Source organism: Poecilia latipinna, unplaced genomic scaffold (assembly GCF_001443285.1).
Source record: "Poecilia latipinna isolate Pla-1442-1.1 unplaced genomic scaffold, P_latipinna-1.0 Scaffold242, whole genome shotgun sequence".
Lineage (NCBI taxonomy): Eukaryota > Metazoa > Chordata > Actinopteri > Cyprinodontiformes > Poeciliidae > Poecilia > Poecilia latipinna.
Genome location: NW_015112858.1, coordinates 188,998 through 205,802, shown reverse-complemented (window position 1 = coordinate 205,802; position 16,805 = coordinate 188,998). Strand labels below are relative to the sequence as shown.

At 39.8% G+C, this 16,805-nt stretch overlaps 1 protein-coding gene across 1 annotated transcript; it reads left to right on the top strand.

Annotated features, from left to right (window-relative positions):
* The first annotated feature begins 2,899 nt into the window (after nucleotides 1-2,899).
* Nucleotides 2,900-15,933, top strand: naa25 (N-alpha-acetyltransferase 25, NatB auxiliary subunit). The gene is made up of 24 exons (XM_015032456.1): nucleotides 2,900-2,957; nucleotides 5,866-5,951; nucleotides 6,788-6,926; nucleotides 7,000-7,118; nucleotides 7,206-7,280; nucleotides 7,358-7,465; nucleotides 7,697-7,775; nucleotides 8,017-8,128; nucleotides 9,015-9,104; nucleotides 9,182-9,354; nucleotides 9,451-9,563; nucleotides 10,221-10,428; nucleotides 11,078-11,167; nucleotides 11,256-11,436; nucleotides 12,433-12,532; nucleotides 12,639-12,790; nucleotides 12,872-12,997; nucleotides 13,097-13,340; nucleotides 14,021-14,144; nucleotides 14,263-14,328; nucleotides 14,406-14,503; nucleotides 14,595-14,705; nucleotides 14,787-14,927; nucleotides 15,240-15,933. Exons 1-24 carry the CDS (start codon nucleotides 2,900-2,902, stop codon nucleotides 15,360-15,362), a joined length of 2,916 nt encoding a protein of 971 aa, XP_014887942.1. The 3' UTR covers nucleotides 15,363-15,933.
* The last annotated feature ends 872 nt before the right edge of the window (nucleotides 15,934-16,805 follow it).

Here is a 16,805-nt window from a genome sequence, read left to right as displayed (position 1 = left end):
TTGTTTTTTTAGTATTTTTATTATTATTTTGAGCTTGGGGTAAAATGTAGTTAGTGTTGTGGCTTTAAGGCTGGCGATCTGGTCCAAGTGTGTCTAAAATTGAGTTTTGTCACAAAGTTACATGAAAGCTCGACTGTAAGCGTGCTCTTTATGAAATCCGATAAAGCGGACAAACTGTAGATATGAGCGCCACTGGGCTATTAGCAATGTCAGGTTTATTAATTTACAATATCGCTCTGATTTCTTAACGGCAGGTAAAATCAGCCCTGTGTGTAAAGCGGAGCCGACCGTACCTCATCCATGCTTATGAATGTGTAGCTCTACATGCATAAGAGGGATAGATGTTGATATCACCAGTACATGAGGACAAATGGTTTGACTAAAGCTTGATTTGCATGTTTGGTTTTAATTTTTTTTTTTTTTGTTTTTAAACACTTTATTTTCGCCAACTTTTTTTGCAAGTTTCTCGAAGCGCATCAGACGAGGTGGACAGTTAAAGGGGCGGACTTCCCCTCACAATCAGACTCTCCTCAGCTGGACCTCTGATTTACGAGACGAGGAGTGAAAAGCCTGGGAGTCTGGTCATGATGGGAGTGGAACCAGCGGAGTTATCCCAGCCAACGGATACTGTAAGGAGGAAAGGGGTTGGAGCATATATGGAGAAAAAAAAAAAAAGAGAGATAAATGGAGTCCAAAAATACTGTTTTCTTATTGTAATCATGAATAAGCACTTGCAAAATCTACTGTTTTTTCTTTTGTTTTGTTTTTTTGTTTTGTTTTTGAAAGACAAAGATTCACAATGTATTCAATTTTCTCTTTCTGATAAGGCAAACATTCAGGGGAATTAGTAGTGAATGTAAAACAATTAGTACCTTTTTCCTCGTTCATAGCTTTCAGGCTGTGACAGAAGGTCTAGACAATGGAGCATAACAGAATATCTAATAAATTTGAACAAATAAAATGTAAAATGAGCAGTGTTTGATTTGTTTGTCTCCTTCATGAGATGATTGACTGTTTTATTAGGAGTGCTTTGTCATTTTCTTTCACTTATAAACTAAATTGTACATCACACTATTGCAATTTTCATTTGCTGAAAAAAGTAAAAAATTTATTTTACTTCCACATCACAGTAGTGCGTAGTAAACATTGAAGTTTATATTTTTATCAAAAATATTAAAGTGTCTAAATACTTTTACAATTTGGCAACGTTGAGAAAAAGAAGTACCTGTCTTAGCGTGGTGTTCAGGAGCGCAGACGCAGTGGGATGGGTTTATTCCGTTAGACCGTCAGTTCTCGGAACCACATGCACAAAAAAAACTTGTAAAAGCACACATGGGAGTGAGACCAGGCCGAACCGCTCACTTGTGGAATACAAATAACCCCAACTACATTTAAGATTTGGTCTTAAGACCAATTCTTGAATGTTATGTATTAATACATGATTATTCATGTTTCAATACATGGATAATCAATGTAATATACTTATTGAACTATAATATTTTTTACACTTATGATTAATATGAATCTGTCTAGCTTAGCAAAGGATGTAGTAATGATTTAGTAACTCCATCTCATAGCCTATGTCATCAATAATTACATTTTTTTCATATGGCTAAATCTTGTTCTGGATTGTCGATGGATTTATTTTATGTTTGTGCTGTTTATGATCAGTTTAGATTGGTTTTGTCTGAGTCAATGTCTGCAAAGCAATATAACCAATATTTAAGAAGTTTATTTTTTATAATATGAGCCTTATTTCTGACCAAATATTGTAAAAGTGCCCAGGGTAATAAAACGTATAATCAGAAGAAACTGTAATCATGAGGCACTTCCAAAATCGATTCTATGAAAAGGATTTACATAGCATAACATATAGATATGTTATAGATTATACCAATGTTATTTTTTTGTATATTATACAGTGATAATCTGCGTAAAAATGCAAAAAGAGATTTTGCATTATTTCAGTTTTTAAGGAAACAAAAGGTTCCCAAACCAACCTGACCTCTTTGAGGAAGTAATTGCCGCCATGTTAAATCATACAACTGTGATTAATCACATTTTTTGGTTTAATTTCAGCAGGGAGAGTTCTGAGGTAATGCCACTTTCGGCTATGAAGAACTCAAAGTTCTGTAACATTTTCCAAGAAAGGTAAAGCTTGACCCCCAAGATATTTGGCAAAACATTCTGTAGACTGACATAAAAAATGTACATCTCAGTACCTTTTTTGTACTCTTGTGTACAAAAAAGCAACCATCACACCATACAGTGGTGATGGTTTGAGTTGTGTTTACTGCTTCAAGATCTTGACGAGAAAAATGTTTGCCCATCATTTCATGACTTTTAAGCTTAAGTGCACATGAATTATTCATTAATCTCAAGCAACTCAACAAGTTCACCTCTAAATATTTTATAAAATGAAAAATGTAAAACATAAGATGTAAGATGCTGTGGTGTGATCTCAAAAAGGTCACATTCGTTGAGGAATGCTACTGAATTAAGACATTCTAACATACACTGATATCTATTTTTAAAAACCTTTGACAGAAATGTTTTTTATTTTTAAAGATTGTTACTTAATGGAGTAATATTTTTCACCTGTTGCTCAATTTTTGTCGCAGATTTTACTTAAGAGTACGTTGGTTGTCATAGTAATTCAGTCTTAGTGATGTACATCTCGTGATGCAAAGACATATTTGAAGGAAAATTTTAATTTCCAATTTCTCACAATATATATTTTAAATCGTTGCTTCTTATTTTCATTTATTGACAGTAATGGGTTTCCATATACGCATGCTATTCTGATTTCAGCGGGGGGGGGGGGGGGAATCTTTAAATCAGGCATGATACAGCCGGAAGTACGCATGCGCGAACATTTACACAGCAGGTAAACTCCACCATGGCGGCGAGAGGCCATGTGCAAGATCCTAACGACAGGAGACTCAGACCTATTTATGGTAAGATATCAATTAGGAGATAAATATTTATTCAGTGGGGCAGGTTTGAAGAACAAGGCCGTATTCTATCGGGGACTATATGATTTCAATACAGGCTGTTGGAGTTTTAAGTGCAGTGATGCGGCCCCTCAGGTTCCAGCCGCGGACTCTGCTGCATGCAGGGTCCAATGACAGTGCACCTTACCCGGTCTAACGCTAAGCCGGAGAAGGACACCGCTGCTGCGGCGGACGTCTGAACGAATTCTCGCACCTCCCGTTTCAAAAACTACGCTCATTAGCAGTTGTGTTGAAGCACTTTAAGGTTTGGGCGATTTAAAGGTGTTGTAGCTCCCTCTCAAAGTCGAAAGGTTTCTCCTTTTGCTAACGGTGGGTGTTTGACAGCTAGCTCAGCTGGCTAATGTGTCAAGATAATCAGCCTGTCAGATTGTAGGTACATTCCCGATACATTTGAAGAACTTTACGAACTTCACAAGATATTTCCTGTCAGGTTTGGACTACAATGTCCGACATAACGCGGCAGCTGGAATATTTGAAAGGCATAGTTGTATAGTTAGCCTTTAGTTAGCATTAGCATCACAACAGTTAAGGACAATGCTTTGTAGCTGGCTAGCTGTGTGGAGCTGTCAGAGCTCTGCTCAAACCGCCAAGCAACTTTTATAAGAAGCGTCCATTAGGTTTTTGTTTTCAAATTTAACCGAAATTTTACCCGCTTTTATGTGGTTTTTGGCTATTTTATTACGGCCACAAAGTTAGCCATCAGGTATCAATAGAAACTGCATACATGTCGGATCTCAGTTAGCAACATTAAGGTGTTTGTAAGGTAGAGTTTTATTGAAGTTTCATATGGAGACTTTTCTGCACAATTAAACTTAATTCAGGTATAGTAGGTTTGAGTTTTTGTTTTGCTTCTTTGCTATAAGTCAGTATTTAAAATGAATCAAATGACCCCTTTTGGAGAATTTAACTACAGTAACACACAATGAAGCAGTTTAAGAAGACCAGGACAGACTAGCATCGTCAGATTTCAAATGTTTTTGAAAACGAGCTACTTTTGTAAAAAAAAAAAAAAAAAAGTATTGGCAGCCCTCTACTGTCATTATCATTGCAGCTCAACACCAGAGGGAAGAAGAAAAGTAATTTCATAATTTTGCTGTCACAAAGCAGTTGTTCTATTAAGCTTAAGTAGCATGTCTGGATCAAGATCATAAAAAAATAAATAAATGCAGAAAAATTTAGCTTAACTGCATCAGGTTAGTATTTAAGGTGATGCTAAAATTTGGCCTTCAGAACTCAGAAAACCAGTCGGATGGAAAAACTCAAAACGGAAATAGAAATAAATTTGTGTCGACTTTTTAAGAGTATTTTATTTTGCATGCCCCTGCTGTTTTCAGGACCCTCTGTGCTGCTTGTCATGTGTCCCACTTATAAACTGCATCCTGATGTCGGTGTCCAAACCGTTCCTCAGAGTTTTCAGCGGTTTTGCCTTCCCTGTGACGGCAGCTTGAGCAGAGAGAATAGATGTGACATAATCACAGCATACTGCCGTGCCGGCCGGTTAATTTTGGCAGCCAGCTGTCCTGGAGGGACTGAAACAGTTTGTGGCTCTGCGTCCACACACTGCAATACTCGTGAGCCGTTTGGGGAAAACGTGTAGTTTGTAGTTTTATGTTGAGACTTCACTAGAATGTAAGCTAATTATTTTATAGTTTTTGACATCCTTGTGCAGTAACGGCACAAAATATGGCTGTAAAGAGAAATGACTTCAAAATCATCTGCTGGTGTGATGAGTTTAGTAATAATACCATTCAAATAAAAATCTACATTAACTGCCTTTATTTCAAGCAGAAAAGCAGCAATTAATAATAGATATCGACATTGGTTAAAGGTACATTATGTGTATAACATTATTGTATTGTCTTTATTAGTAATATATTAATGGCGCACCGATAAATCGACCCAGATATGCTTCATTGTGGACTGTTGGCAGATACTTATCTGAAAATCTAACAATTTAGTTATTTTTGTTGCTATGTCTAGCAACTTTTCTAATTTAAAAAAAAAAAAAAAAAAAAAAGGAGTTGGCCAAAGTGGGAAACAATAGGTCAGGCTTTTTAACAATTGGTGATCGGCTAGAATACAGCAGTCGTTGAATCCTAACAATATATTAATCAATAGAAAGATTTAAGAATGACAAGAAAATGTATTGTTTCCTTTGGAGCTGTTAGCATGGTAAATAGTCTGTCTGAAAATGAAGGAACTTGCGGCTGATTTAACGGTGGAACCCTCGGGGAAAAAATGTTGCCTAATAAAAATGAGTGGAGTTTTCTTTTAGCTTCACACACAACTCTTTGTTTTTCATGACAGCCAGTGTTTCCAAAAGCTGAATTTCTCTGTCGTATAGGCAAAGGGAAAAAGTGTAGGAGCCAGCTGACTGGCAGTGTACAGCAACAGGCAGGGGAGGGGGAGACTCTTTGTCCCATAAAGTTTTTTTTTTTGCTGCAACATTAGAGTACATTAAACAACAAATATTTTGGCAGACCATTTTTATGTATTTCATTTTAAGTTATATCTTTAAAAAAAATAAAAATCTTGAAAGTAGACATCCTTTAATCATTGAGCTTCTTCCTTATTTGGATTTGGTGGTGTGAAAATCTCCAGTTAATCAGTGAAACCTTCTCCAAGAAGTTCTGAAAGACTTCCAAAGATCAGAAAATCGTTTCCTATCATATGACCCATAAAAAGTACTGCTTACTTAAAAACAATCCTGTTAATTACTCATCTCCTCAGATGAAGCGATTGCTCATGAGGGGGTTATTAATGAAGTTAGTTTTTTCCCTTCCTAGGAAAAATAATGAATCTTCTGAATCTGAATGACTGTAACAGTTCTTCTTTTATTATGTTTCCTCAGATTATCTTGATAATGGCAACAATAAGATGGCAATACAGCAGGCAGATAAACTGCTGAAAAAACACAAGGACCTGCACTGTGCCAAGGTGAGTGGGATTTTTTTTTTTTCTGGCAAATTTTCAACCTTTCAAACTCAAAAAAATCAATGTTTTTTTTTTTCAGAAAATTTCTGAGATGAATCTCAAAGTTTCAGAATTTTTCTTTGGGCTCAGATTTTCTTTTTTTCCATCTATAATGGTCCTAACGCACTGTGATGAACTAGCATATCAGGATTCAACCCCTGAAAAAAAACATGCAAACATTTCCCACACAAAGAACAGAACATTCAGTCTGTTAGTTTTATGTTTTCAGGCTTGATGCTTGTATAACAATTGTTAATGCAATTATGAATAAATGATCGCTGTGGTATTTAGCTCATTTAAACACCTGCTCTACTGATGAGCTGTCAGAGAGGTGGTGTGTGGGTCGCCTTTTTTTTCTTTAGCTGAACCAAAACACACTGAATTCCACAGCACATCTACATGTTAAAATTGTCATAGTCAAGCTAGCGACTGATCTACTTCTATCTTCCTCGCTATTTTTTTTTATTAAAACTTTTTTCTGATCTTATCTACTTGCTGTAGCGCTGACAATTGGTAGCAAAGCATTGAACTCCTTTTTCTTGTATATATCTCGTACGTTTAAGATTTAGTGCATTACGTTGACGTCTTGACAACTAAAACCAATGTTAGCCACTGTCGGCTAGCAGCTTTTTGCCCTCTAGCAGGGAGCTGGGGCGGGGGGGGTACGTGATGTCACGTTGGCAACATATCCATACAGCCTCATCTTCAGTAAACAGCATCATCAGTATTTTTTTTTTTTTTTATTTATTTATTTTTTTTCCAAACGTTCTGCTTTTTGTTTTTTTGGTTTTTTTCTGCAGGTTTTAAAGGCCATCGGCCTGCAGAGGATGGGGAAGCAGGATGAAGCCTTCTCGTTGGCCCAGGAGGTGACCGCCCTGGAGCCCACCGACGACAACTCTCTGCAGGCGCTGACCATTCTGTACAGGGAGATGCACCGCCGTAAGTATTCACGCCCCCATTCCTGCCAGCTGATGTTAACACTCTGAGTTAATGGTTCACCGTCCGCTTCCAGCCGAGCTGGTCACCAAGCTGTACGAAGCGGCGGTGAAGAAGGTCCCGCTCAGCGAGGAGTACCACTCTCACCTCTTCATGGCTTACGCCCGCGTGGGAGAGTACAAGAAGATGCAGCAGGTGAGGGAACAAACATTACTAATGGCTGATTTTTCTTCCCTGTCGGTAATGAGATGGATAAAAACAACTTTATTCGTAACTTCACAGGCAGGGATGGCCTTGTACAAAATTGTCCCCAAGAATCCATATTACTTCTGGTCTGTCATGAGTCTGGTGATGCAGGTACGGCCAGGCTTTCTGTTGGCATGTCTTTTGCTTTTTCTACATGAAGTTAAAAGGCGACTCCGTTTTTAATGTAGGCGATCTCAGCGAAGGATGAGAAACTGGCCCAGACCATGTTCCTGCCTCTGGCCGAGCGCATGGTGGAGAAAATGGTGAAGGAGGAGAAGATCGAAGCCGAAGCTGAGGTAAGCCTCACTGAGTCTGCGTCATCTTCTGACCTTTGCCCTCTAGCCTGGACAGGGTAGGGCCAAAACGATTGATCGTGAGGATTCGATTACTGAAATAATCAACTAATTTAATAATTGTTTAATCGTCAAACAGACTGAAGTTGCATACAAACTAGCATGTTTAACTCTAAAACGTTCACTTGGTAACAGAATTTCAGCGTAGTTTTTTCTTCCACCATGTGGCTGCAGGTGCAGCTGTATTTTATGATCCTGGAGCGTCTGGGGAAGTGTGAAGAAGCTCTAGATGTGATCAGGGGTCCACTGGGAGGTAGGTGGATGTGTTTAGTGTTTGTTTTTTTTGCAATATTTCTGTTTTATATATAATAGAACAAAGTTCTTGGATCAAATATGACTGAATAATTGCTGTTTGTGGTCTTCCCTCTTGGTGTACGCAACAGCAGTGATCTGTTTTTTCCTGTTGATTTCCTAATATTCATATGGCACATAAATGTTGGAAAAAGTCAGTATTGTTTTTATCTTCAGTGTTCATTTTGAACTTTGTTCCACAGAGAAACTGACCAGTGAGCTGCAGAGCAGGGAGAGGAAGTGCATGATGCTCTACACTCGACTGGAACGCTGGCCGGAGTGCAACGCCCTGGCCCAAAAGCTGCTGCTGAAAAAGTGGGTAAACATTTATAAGAAGATTGGCCCCGCCTACTTTGGAGCGACTATGTATGCGACACTTTGGGGAAATTGTAGTTGGTGATTTTACAGAGAGTTATGGATTCAACACGTTACAATGACACACAAGTTTATATGAACTGTGATGCTGCACATTATCCAAGGAGGCCAAAGTGTTTCCGTTTCAGTTTTGCAAATTACGTCAGTTTTAATACCACTGAAGAACCACCTTATCCTAGCACGTAAACTTTATCTGAAAACGTGTTTCTATTGAGCGACTCCTAATTTACACAGTTTTACGGTCAATGGAAATACTGTAGGTGTCATCAATCAAAGCACCTCCTGTCTTTGTTGGAAGATTTGACATGAAACACGTTCAGTCTGCTACAGATCGCAGCTACGACGTCAGTAATACAAACTGTCCACGCACCCTTAAAAATTCATGCATTTAAAAGTATCAATGCCTTAAAATGTCTTCATTTCATTTTAAAAAGTAAGTTGGCCATTAATATGTTAATCACAGGTCTTACATTTTGTCTTGACAGAACTATTAAATTTGTATATTCTGTTTTTGGTTTTTTTATTGTTTTTTTTTTACTGTAGAACTTTTCTGAAAGTTGCACTCAGACATCTACTTTGTGTTCTGTGTCTTCAGTTACAGCCACAGACGCATAATAATTAAATAAGAAATACCTTTATTATGTCTATGGCTGAGGCTATCAGTAGCTAATTGCTAACATGCCCCTGTTAGCTAGCTTTTTTTCATAGGTAAGTCCAAATTTATTGCCAGTTGGCTGGACGACATTCTTACCTTCCTGTACAGATGCAGGTCTTAAATTCCATTCATGGTGACCTTAAAAAGTCTTAAATTTGTTTCCTGTTTCAGTCCTGACGACTGGCAGTTCTACCCCTCCTACTTTGACTCTCTGTTCCACCTGATGGACCAGTCGTGGAGCCCACCGGAGGACGGAGAACAGTGAGCGGAATTCTAATAAGGAAGCTCGTTGTGGGGGAAAAGGAGGCGGCGCTCTCACCATGTTTCTGTGTCTCCAGCTGCTCGGAGGGTTCGGTGCATCACACCGTGGCCGAGGTGGTGAGGTTTGTGGAGGAGAGAATCAAAGTAGAAGATGAAAAAGACTCTCGCTCTCTCAGAGGGCCGTACTTAGCCCGGCTGGAATTGATGCACCGACTGAGAGAACGAGGCTACCCTGAGGAGAACCTGCCAGGTAGGGCAGGATGCTCCGGGCTGGAGACAAGTTGTTCACCTACCTGATGATGCTGCTGCTGCTTTACCTCACACTCTGCTGTTTGGGTTTAAACAGGCGAGCCTCTAGACCTGATGGTGCAGTTCTTCAGGAAGTTCGGAGACAAGCCGTGCTGCATCACCGACCTGAAAATATACCTTCATCTGCTGAGTCCAGACCAGCATGTCCAGGTAGGACCAAGGTTACTGTAGTCCACCACAACGAGGAAACTGAACTTGGGAAAACAGTTTTGTTAACCGAAATCAATAAAAACAGTAATTTAATTTGGAAAAACTATAAAACATGCGACGCTGCAAACGACAACAGCAAAAGATGGGAGAAAACACTGGTCAGTTGGTTGTTGAGCAATAATTGAATTTTTTTAAAAATTTTATTTTCTGCTGAGTATTCATTACCCAATCAATACATTCATAATCACAATACAATACTTTCTGCTAAAAATGAACCAAAATATGGAAAAACTAAAACTACTACTATAAACAAAAAAATAAACTAAAAACTATTTTAATAACTTGGTAAAAACTAGCAAGGACACTCTAAAATTAAAACAAATATTTTGTTTTTTTAATACGATAAAACTAAAACATACTAAAACTAAACAATATTGAACTAAGTCATAAAAACTATCAAACACACTCTTAAAATGAACTAAAACTAATTGAATCAGACGCATAAAAAGTCACAACAAAATAAAACTGAACTATAATGAAAAACCCAAAAACTCATAACCCTGGTAGGGCAGGTTTCAGAGACGTGCCTGCCTGTGGAACAGCGAAGATTTGATGTGTAAAACATAGATTATGTTCTGTGTTGTTTCCTTCCTGCAGTTTATTAACCGGCTGAGTGAAGTGGTTCCACTGGGAGAGCAGGGAGAGGACGGCTTCGCTTTCCCAGAGGACACCAAGGCCCTCCAGAGGCATCTGTGTGTTTGTCAGCTGAGTCGGGCCCTGGGGTTGCATCACTCCCTGGACGTCAGTGGGAAGCTGCACCTCATCGCCGAGCTCAAGGCTCACTATCACCACGGCCTCAAGTTTGGTATGGCTGGCAACTGTTTCTGTTTTTATTTTATTTTGTATCGACCTTTCAGCATCGTACATTGTTCTGAACATCAGAGTAAAGAAGTGCGAGAGGCTCAAAGTCCACCATCTTGAGAATAGTAACCCCAAAGGCTCAATTATCAATGCATTCTCCACATTTTTATGTTTATGTTTCTGACCCAGCATGGTAGAATTAAGTCTCTTTCTTGGCGGTTCATCCAAACATTTGAAAACAAACGGCTCTTATGAAGTGAAACTTCAGAGATCTGCTGAATGTTTGTCCTATTTTGGAAAAATGCCACAAACGGCAAATATGAAACGTCACAAAATCAGAAGTGCTCCAGACCACTAGGGGCAGGGTGGAGTAGATGATATTACCTACATAAATATGCTGCTGTTGTATGTTATTGTAAAAGATATGAAGTATAGCACACCTTTACTTTTTTCCTCCAACTTCTTTTCCTTTTACTGAGGGTCTGGTTGATTTGTTGGTCGACTCCCCCTAGTGCCCTGGAGGACTTCTGCTTTGCGATTTTGAAACTTGCTGTTTGAAACGTTAAAGGGTTGTAAAAAACAAATCAAAGGGTTCATGGTTTCTTTAGTCCCTGATTTATTTTATTGTTTTTTTTTTGTTTTTTTTGTCACAGGAAGCAGCGCCCTGAAGACCGAGCTGCAGTTCTCTGACATGTACTGCCTCATGGCAGCTCATGTGTACATAGACCTGTGGACAGAAACAGGTCAGCCTCTTTTTAGAATCATTTTTGTCATTCTTGTAACTCCAGCCAAAGCATTGTCTCCACGTTGTCCTTGTGTTTGCACGTGTAGGAGATGAGGACATGGTGTGGCAGTGTCTGGGCCTCCTGGAGGAGGGTCTGTCTCACAGCTCCTCCAATGCCCAGTTCAAGCTGCTGCTGCTGCTCCTCTACTGCCGCCTGGGCTCCTTTGAGCCTGTGGTGGACCTTTACTCCAGCCTGGATGCCAAGCACATACAGCACGACACCATAGGGTCAGTTCAACCACATGGTTCAGGAGATGCAATCTGTGAATTTTATATAAATTTGTGTATCTTTTTCAGCTGGCTTTTCCCTTCCACTCAATTTTTCATCTCTCTGTTTCTTTAACTTTTGTCTTTTTGTCTGACTGGACATGTTTCAGGTCATCTGTTCTCCTTGTGAAACACATTTAACTTTTTCAGCTGAATAACTGATGGAATTTATTTAGGTGCAGCTTTTTTATATATATAACTACAAAACCTATAGGCAAAATTCGCACAAGTGCTTAAAAACCTTGAAAATGCTTTAATTTAATTTGGATGTTTTCAAGGAAAGTGCTTGATTTCTGTATGAATTCTAACTTTGCAGTTTTGTAATAAAGTGCAGTCTGTTTGCTTTAGGCCTACATTTGGAGGCCAATATTTACAGTTGAAACCAGATATTTTCATACATCTAATAAAAAGACACAATTTTTTTTCTCTCAACATCTGAAATTAAATGAGACAAAACTTTTCTTGTTTTAGATCAGTTATAATTACCAAAATTATTTCTATTTGCTAAATGCTAGAAAACTTACCAAGAACATTTTTAAGATATTTTTATTTCATTTATTTTTAATGACCAAAGAAACATATTTTTTGTCAAAAATGGAAGAGCATAGCATTCCTTTAGTGTATGATTGGTATTTTTTTTTGTGAAATTAGTGTTTCAGAGACATTTCAAAACTTTAAATTTCTTAGGTTTTAGTTTATTTTGCTGTGGAATTTAGAATGCAATCACAAGACATTATTAATAATGTCATATTAGTGAATTGAAGCTGTTATTATTTTTTTTTAGTGTTTGGTGCTGGAAAATGTTTAAAATTTACCTTCAAAATGCTTAAAGCCCTTCAATATTCCTGTGCAAACTCTGTGTATAATTTACTTTCTAACGGTAGTAAAAGTTGCCTCTGACATTCTGCCTACATATTCTGATCCTTTTTTTTCTTTTTTTTTTTTTTCCCCCCACAGGTTTCTTTTAACGCGTTACGCCGAGTCTCTGGGTCAGTTCTCTGCTGCCTCCCAGTCCTGCAACTTCTCCCTCAGGTTTTTCCACTCCAACCAGAAAGATGTAAGCGTGTCCCCCTCCATCCCCCTGCTCCGAATCTCACCCTCCCGCTGCCCTCGACTCCCTAAACACCGTTTCTTTTTCTTTTTTTCCTGCCGCTCCGTTCCAGACCTCCGAATACATCATCCAGGCGTACAAGTACGGCGCGTTTGAAAAAATCCCAGAGTTCATCGCTCTCAGGAACCGGCTGAACCAATCGCTGCACTTCGCCCAGGTCCGCACTGAGAGGATGCTGCTGGACTTGTACCTGGAGGGGGACATGTAAGGCCAGGCGCCGCAGAGTAACAGCTGTCGGGTTTTGCAGACGGTTCTCCTTTGATTGAGCTGTCTTTGTTTTTTCAGCGTCTTGAGTCTAGAGGAAAGTGTTAAGGCCATGTCTTTGTCTTCAGAGGAAGACGATGTCCCCTGGGATACTTTAAGGGACAACAGAGACCTTACTGTATTCACAAACTGGGACCCTAAACAAAGGTATGGAATATATATTTCTTCTCTCTTTTTCTTTCACAGAAACAAAAAACGGACCCACATGTTCGCCTTTTTTTCTTTTTTGCCCTCTGCCCTTTACAGGCAGTTAACTGATGAGCACCGGACTCGCTCTCTGGAGGAGGAGACGGCCTGGCTGCGGATCCGCTCACTGACGTTGCGCCTGCTCGCCTCGCTCACGCCGTCGGGACACGCCGCCTCGCAGCAGAACTCTGAGATGTCCAATGAGAACGGCGTCGGCGACAGGAGCTCGCTCCACCGCAGCCTGCTGTCGCAGTTCAACCAGACGCTGCACGCAGCGGCGCAGATCGCAGAGAAACGCACACAGGTACAAGTCAGGCCAGCTCTGATGCTTGCTCTGTTAGCATTGGGCTAGATTTGTGTGTATTCTCAGCAAGAAGAACAGGATATGAGGCACCGTTTCTTAAAGAGGCAGCTCCAAAAATCAACTTTTTTGAGCTTTACATCATGTTTAAAATGTTATGTTGTTTTCAAAAACACACCTGTGAGTGTTGCCTTGATTCTTTCACGCATGTTAGAGAAATCCATTAATCACCCGTGGCAACCATTCAGTTGTTCAAAAACACCCAGGCGAGGAGGAGGACAGAGCTCCTCCTCTGAGGTACTGTTTCCTCCACTCAGCTCCTTCAGACTAGCCAGCAGCAATTAGCTAACACCTGGTGGAACTGCACATCAGCTGAGCTCATTATAGGAGCTGCTTCTCTGTGAATCGCTGGTAAAAATGTTGCCAGAGGATTAATAGAGGAGCCATGTTGTGATGACTTCCTGAAGGCGGAGCTTCAGGAAGAGCAGGAGTTTTTAAAGAGACAAACTCTTTAAGGTGTTGAAAGAAATTTGTCCTTGTAATTGAAGTCATATTTGATCTATATCACATTTTTATATTGACTGAAGTTATAAAAATGACTGCTTTAAAAGGATTTCATGTGGCTGGAAAACACACAGCACCGTCTCTTTAATACAGCGATTGTTTTTCTTTTATGGACCCAGTACCCCCTGCTGGGCCCCCCCTCCACCCGAATGGCCTCGGCACTGTCCGTCGGCAGCTGCCACTGTCAGGCTGCGGCGCTGCAGCTCTCGGTCCACCTGCAGGAGCTGGAGTCAGCCGGACTCGGTGAGATGAAATGACCTCAGCTTTGAGGCCCAATGACGTGGCTCGCTGTGTTCCACCTGACACTTAATGTTTTTTTTTCTTTTTTCTTTTTTTTATGTGTGCGTGTTCTCTGTCCCAGACGAATCATCGGAGCTTCAAATTCAGATCTGTAACGTTTTTAAGTCATTAGTTGTTCAACTTCAAGGTGAGGTACCGGCTGGGTTATATTTTAGGCTCCATTTGTTTTTTCATATGTTTCATAATTCTATGTTCTCTCCACAGAAATACTTAATAAAAGCAAAGGAGATTTATTGGAAATGAAAGGGAGCAAATTAAAAACCCAACCCTCTTTATTAGAAAATCTAGTTTTCTTTCTTGAGGTAAAACTCTTCTCTGTTTTATTTATTTATTTATTTATTTCCGAAATACTCTAATAATTTGAAACAATACTTTGTTGGGTTTGTTCTGCAGACAGTGAGCATAGTGTTGTGGAGTGCTAGCTACTGTGCCAAGATCCTGCGGCCACTGAAGACAAGTTTACAGAAGAAGAAAAAGAAGAAAAAGGATGCCAATACTGCAATGGTACACACACCCACACACTCCTCCTATGCAGTTCTGTGAGGTGTCTGTCCATGTGTCTCATGTTGTCTCCCTGTGCTGCAGCCGTTGGTGGTGTGTGGATTCCAGGAGCTGACTGGGAACTTGCAGGACTTACTTACCCAGGCAGTGGAGCACATCAGGGGGCAAGAGTCTGGCATCACTGCCCTAAAACTGGCCAGTTTAACCTTGGAAGGATGCTCAAGGGTAGGTGCAAGAAATATTTCTACTCAATAAAATGGTAAATGGAAAGTTCATTGTTGGTGTGACAGCATTTGAAATATTAATGTAATTGTTGACCAGCTTTTTGCATGTTTTTCAAAGATTGTCTTTTAATGATGCACCGCTTGTAGCTATCTGGTCAATACGATACCGTTTAAATTTAGGTTTTGTGTGTGTGTGTGTGTGTGTGTGTGTGTGTGTGTGTGTGTGTGTGTGTAAAAAGTTGCTAAATATAGCAACCAAGTCACTCAATTGGCATCAGTGGGAAAATAAGCGGCTGATGTTTCTGTGTTTCAGGAGGAGGCGTCGTTTACGAAGGCTGCTATGGACAAGGTGCAGAGCAGTTACCTGCGTTCGCTACAGGAGGTGGGAGATCTGCTCAAAAAGAGAGCTGAAACTATAAAGAACCTTAAAATCTGAAAAAATAAGAAAAGCAACACATCCTGGACTGAAGATGACTGTACACCCCTCACTCCATCACCTACCAGCCCACCTGCTCTGCCCTGTGAGTTGAGCAGAAAACCCGGCCACGCTGTCCGGTTCTGATCCATCCTCACTACTTTCTGTCTGGAGCTCTTATTTTTCCTCCCTCCCAGCCCCTCTCTCTGGAACACCTGCAACTCTAATAGCACATAAAGCCTGCAAGTAAACAAAAATAAACTCATGAACTGATGCAGCATTCAAAACAAAAAAAAAAAAAAGGTGCACTCTCTTTTAAAGAGTTATCTTACATTAGGAAGAAGAAAAAATGAATATACAGTTTTAGAATCTAATAAATTATTGTACATAATATAAACCATAACTCCTCGATTGAATGAGAGTATAAGACACAACGAACCACTATCCCGTCTGTCGGCGAGTTTCCTGTTTTCTGGTCACGTCGAGAACAATCGCAGCGAGACGCACAACTTCATCTCCGAGGGAGGAAGGATCCGTCGACATGCTGCTTTGTTTTTTTTTTTTTTTTTGGCGGCAGCCGAGCAGGGAGCCACTCAGACTGACAGATAACCCCCCTCCTCCGTTTCAGAGTAGTTTTGTCTTCTTTTGTTGCGGTTGTCTTTTTCCTGTATGTTGTGTCGCTTTGAACCACATGTAGTTACAGTATTACAAAGAGAGAGCTAATCTTTTTTTTTTTTTTATAATTGGTGTGTCCATCTTTATTTCCTTTTTTTTTCTTTTACAGAAGTGGTGCTTGTGAACAAATCTGTTGACTCGGTTTAAAACTCGACTGATTCCCATTATTTAAGGATCATTTCAAGCGATGATCCGAACTTGAATGTTTACCAGGAACACGCGCTGCTCTGGTGAGAAGAATCCGTCTCTATGCAACCGACGGATACCGTTGTATGTAGTGACACACTTAGAAACACCCATTTGCCAGAAGCTTGAGTGCGTGCGTGCGCGTGCGTGCGTGCGTGCGTGTGTGTGTGTGTGTGTGTGTGTTGCGATCAATCTGCTCTGGGACAGGTCTCCAACCAATAGAACATTGGACCTAAGTGTAAATAAAAGCTGAGCGCAGCCTTTTCGAAGGACTTTGTTTGTTTTTTGTTTTTTAAGCAGCTAAAGTAGAAAGGGGTCATTTGTCCCTCCCTGCTTTTGACACCCACTTTTAAAAGTACAAAAAAACTGAATCCTGTCATGCTTTTTTTTAATTTTTTTTTTAATAACTGCCTCACTTGGGGGAGCACTGATGACTGTTGAACCCCGTGTTGTGGGTTTTTTTACTTTGGCATTGAAATATGAACACATGGTAAACAGTATCCCTAATAACACCTTCCTATTTCCTCTTTTTTTTTTTTTTTTTTTTTTTCATTTTTAATATCTTTTGGGGGTTTTTTTTTTTTTTTTTTTTTTTTTTTTTTT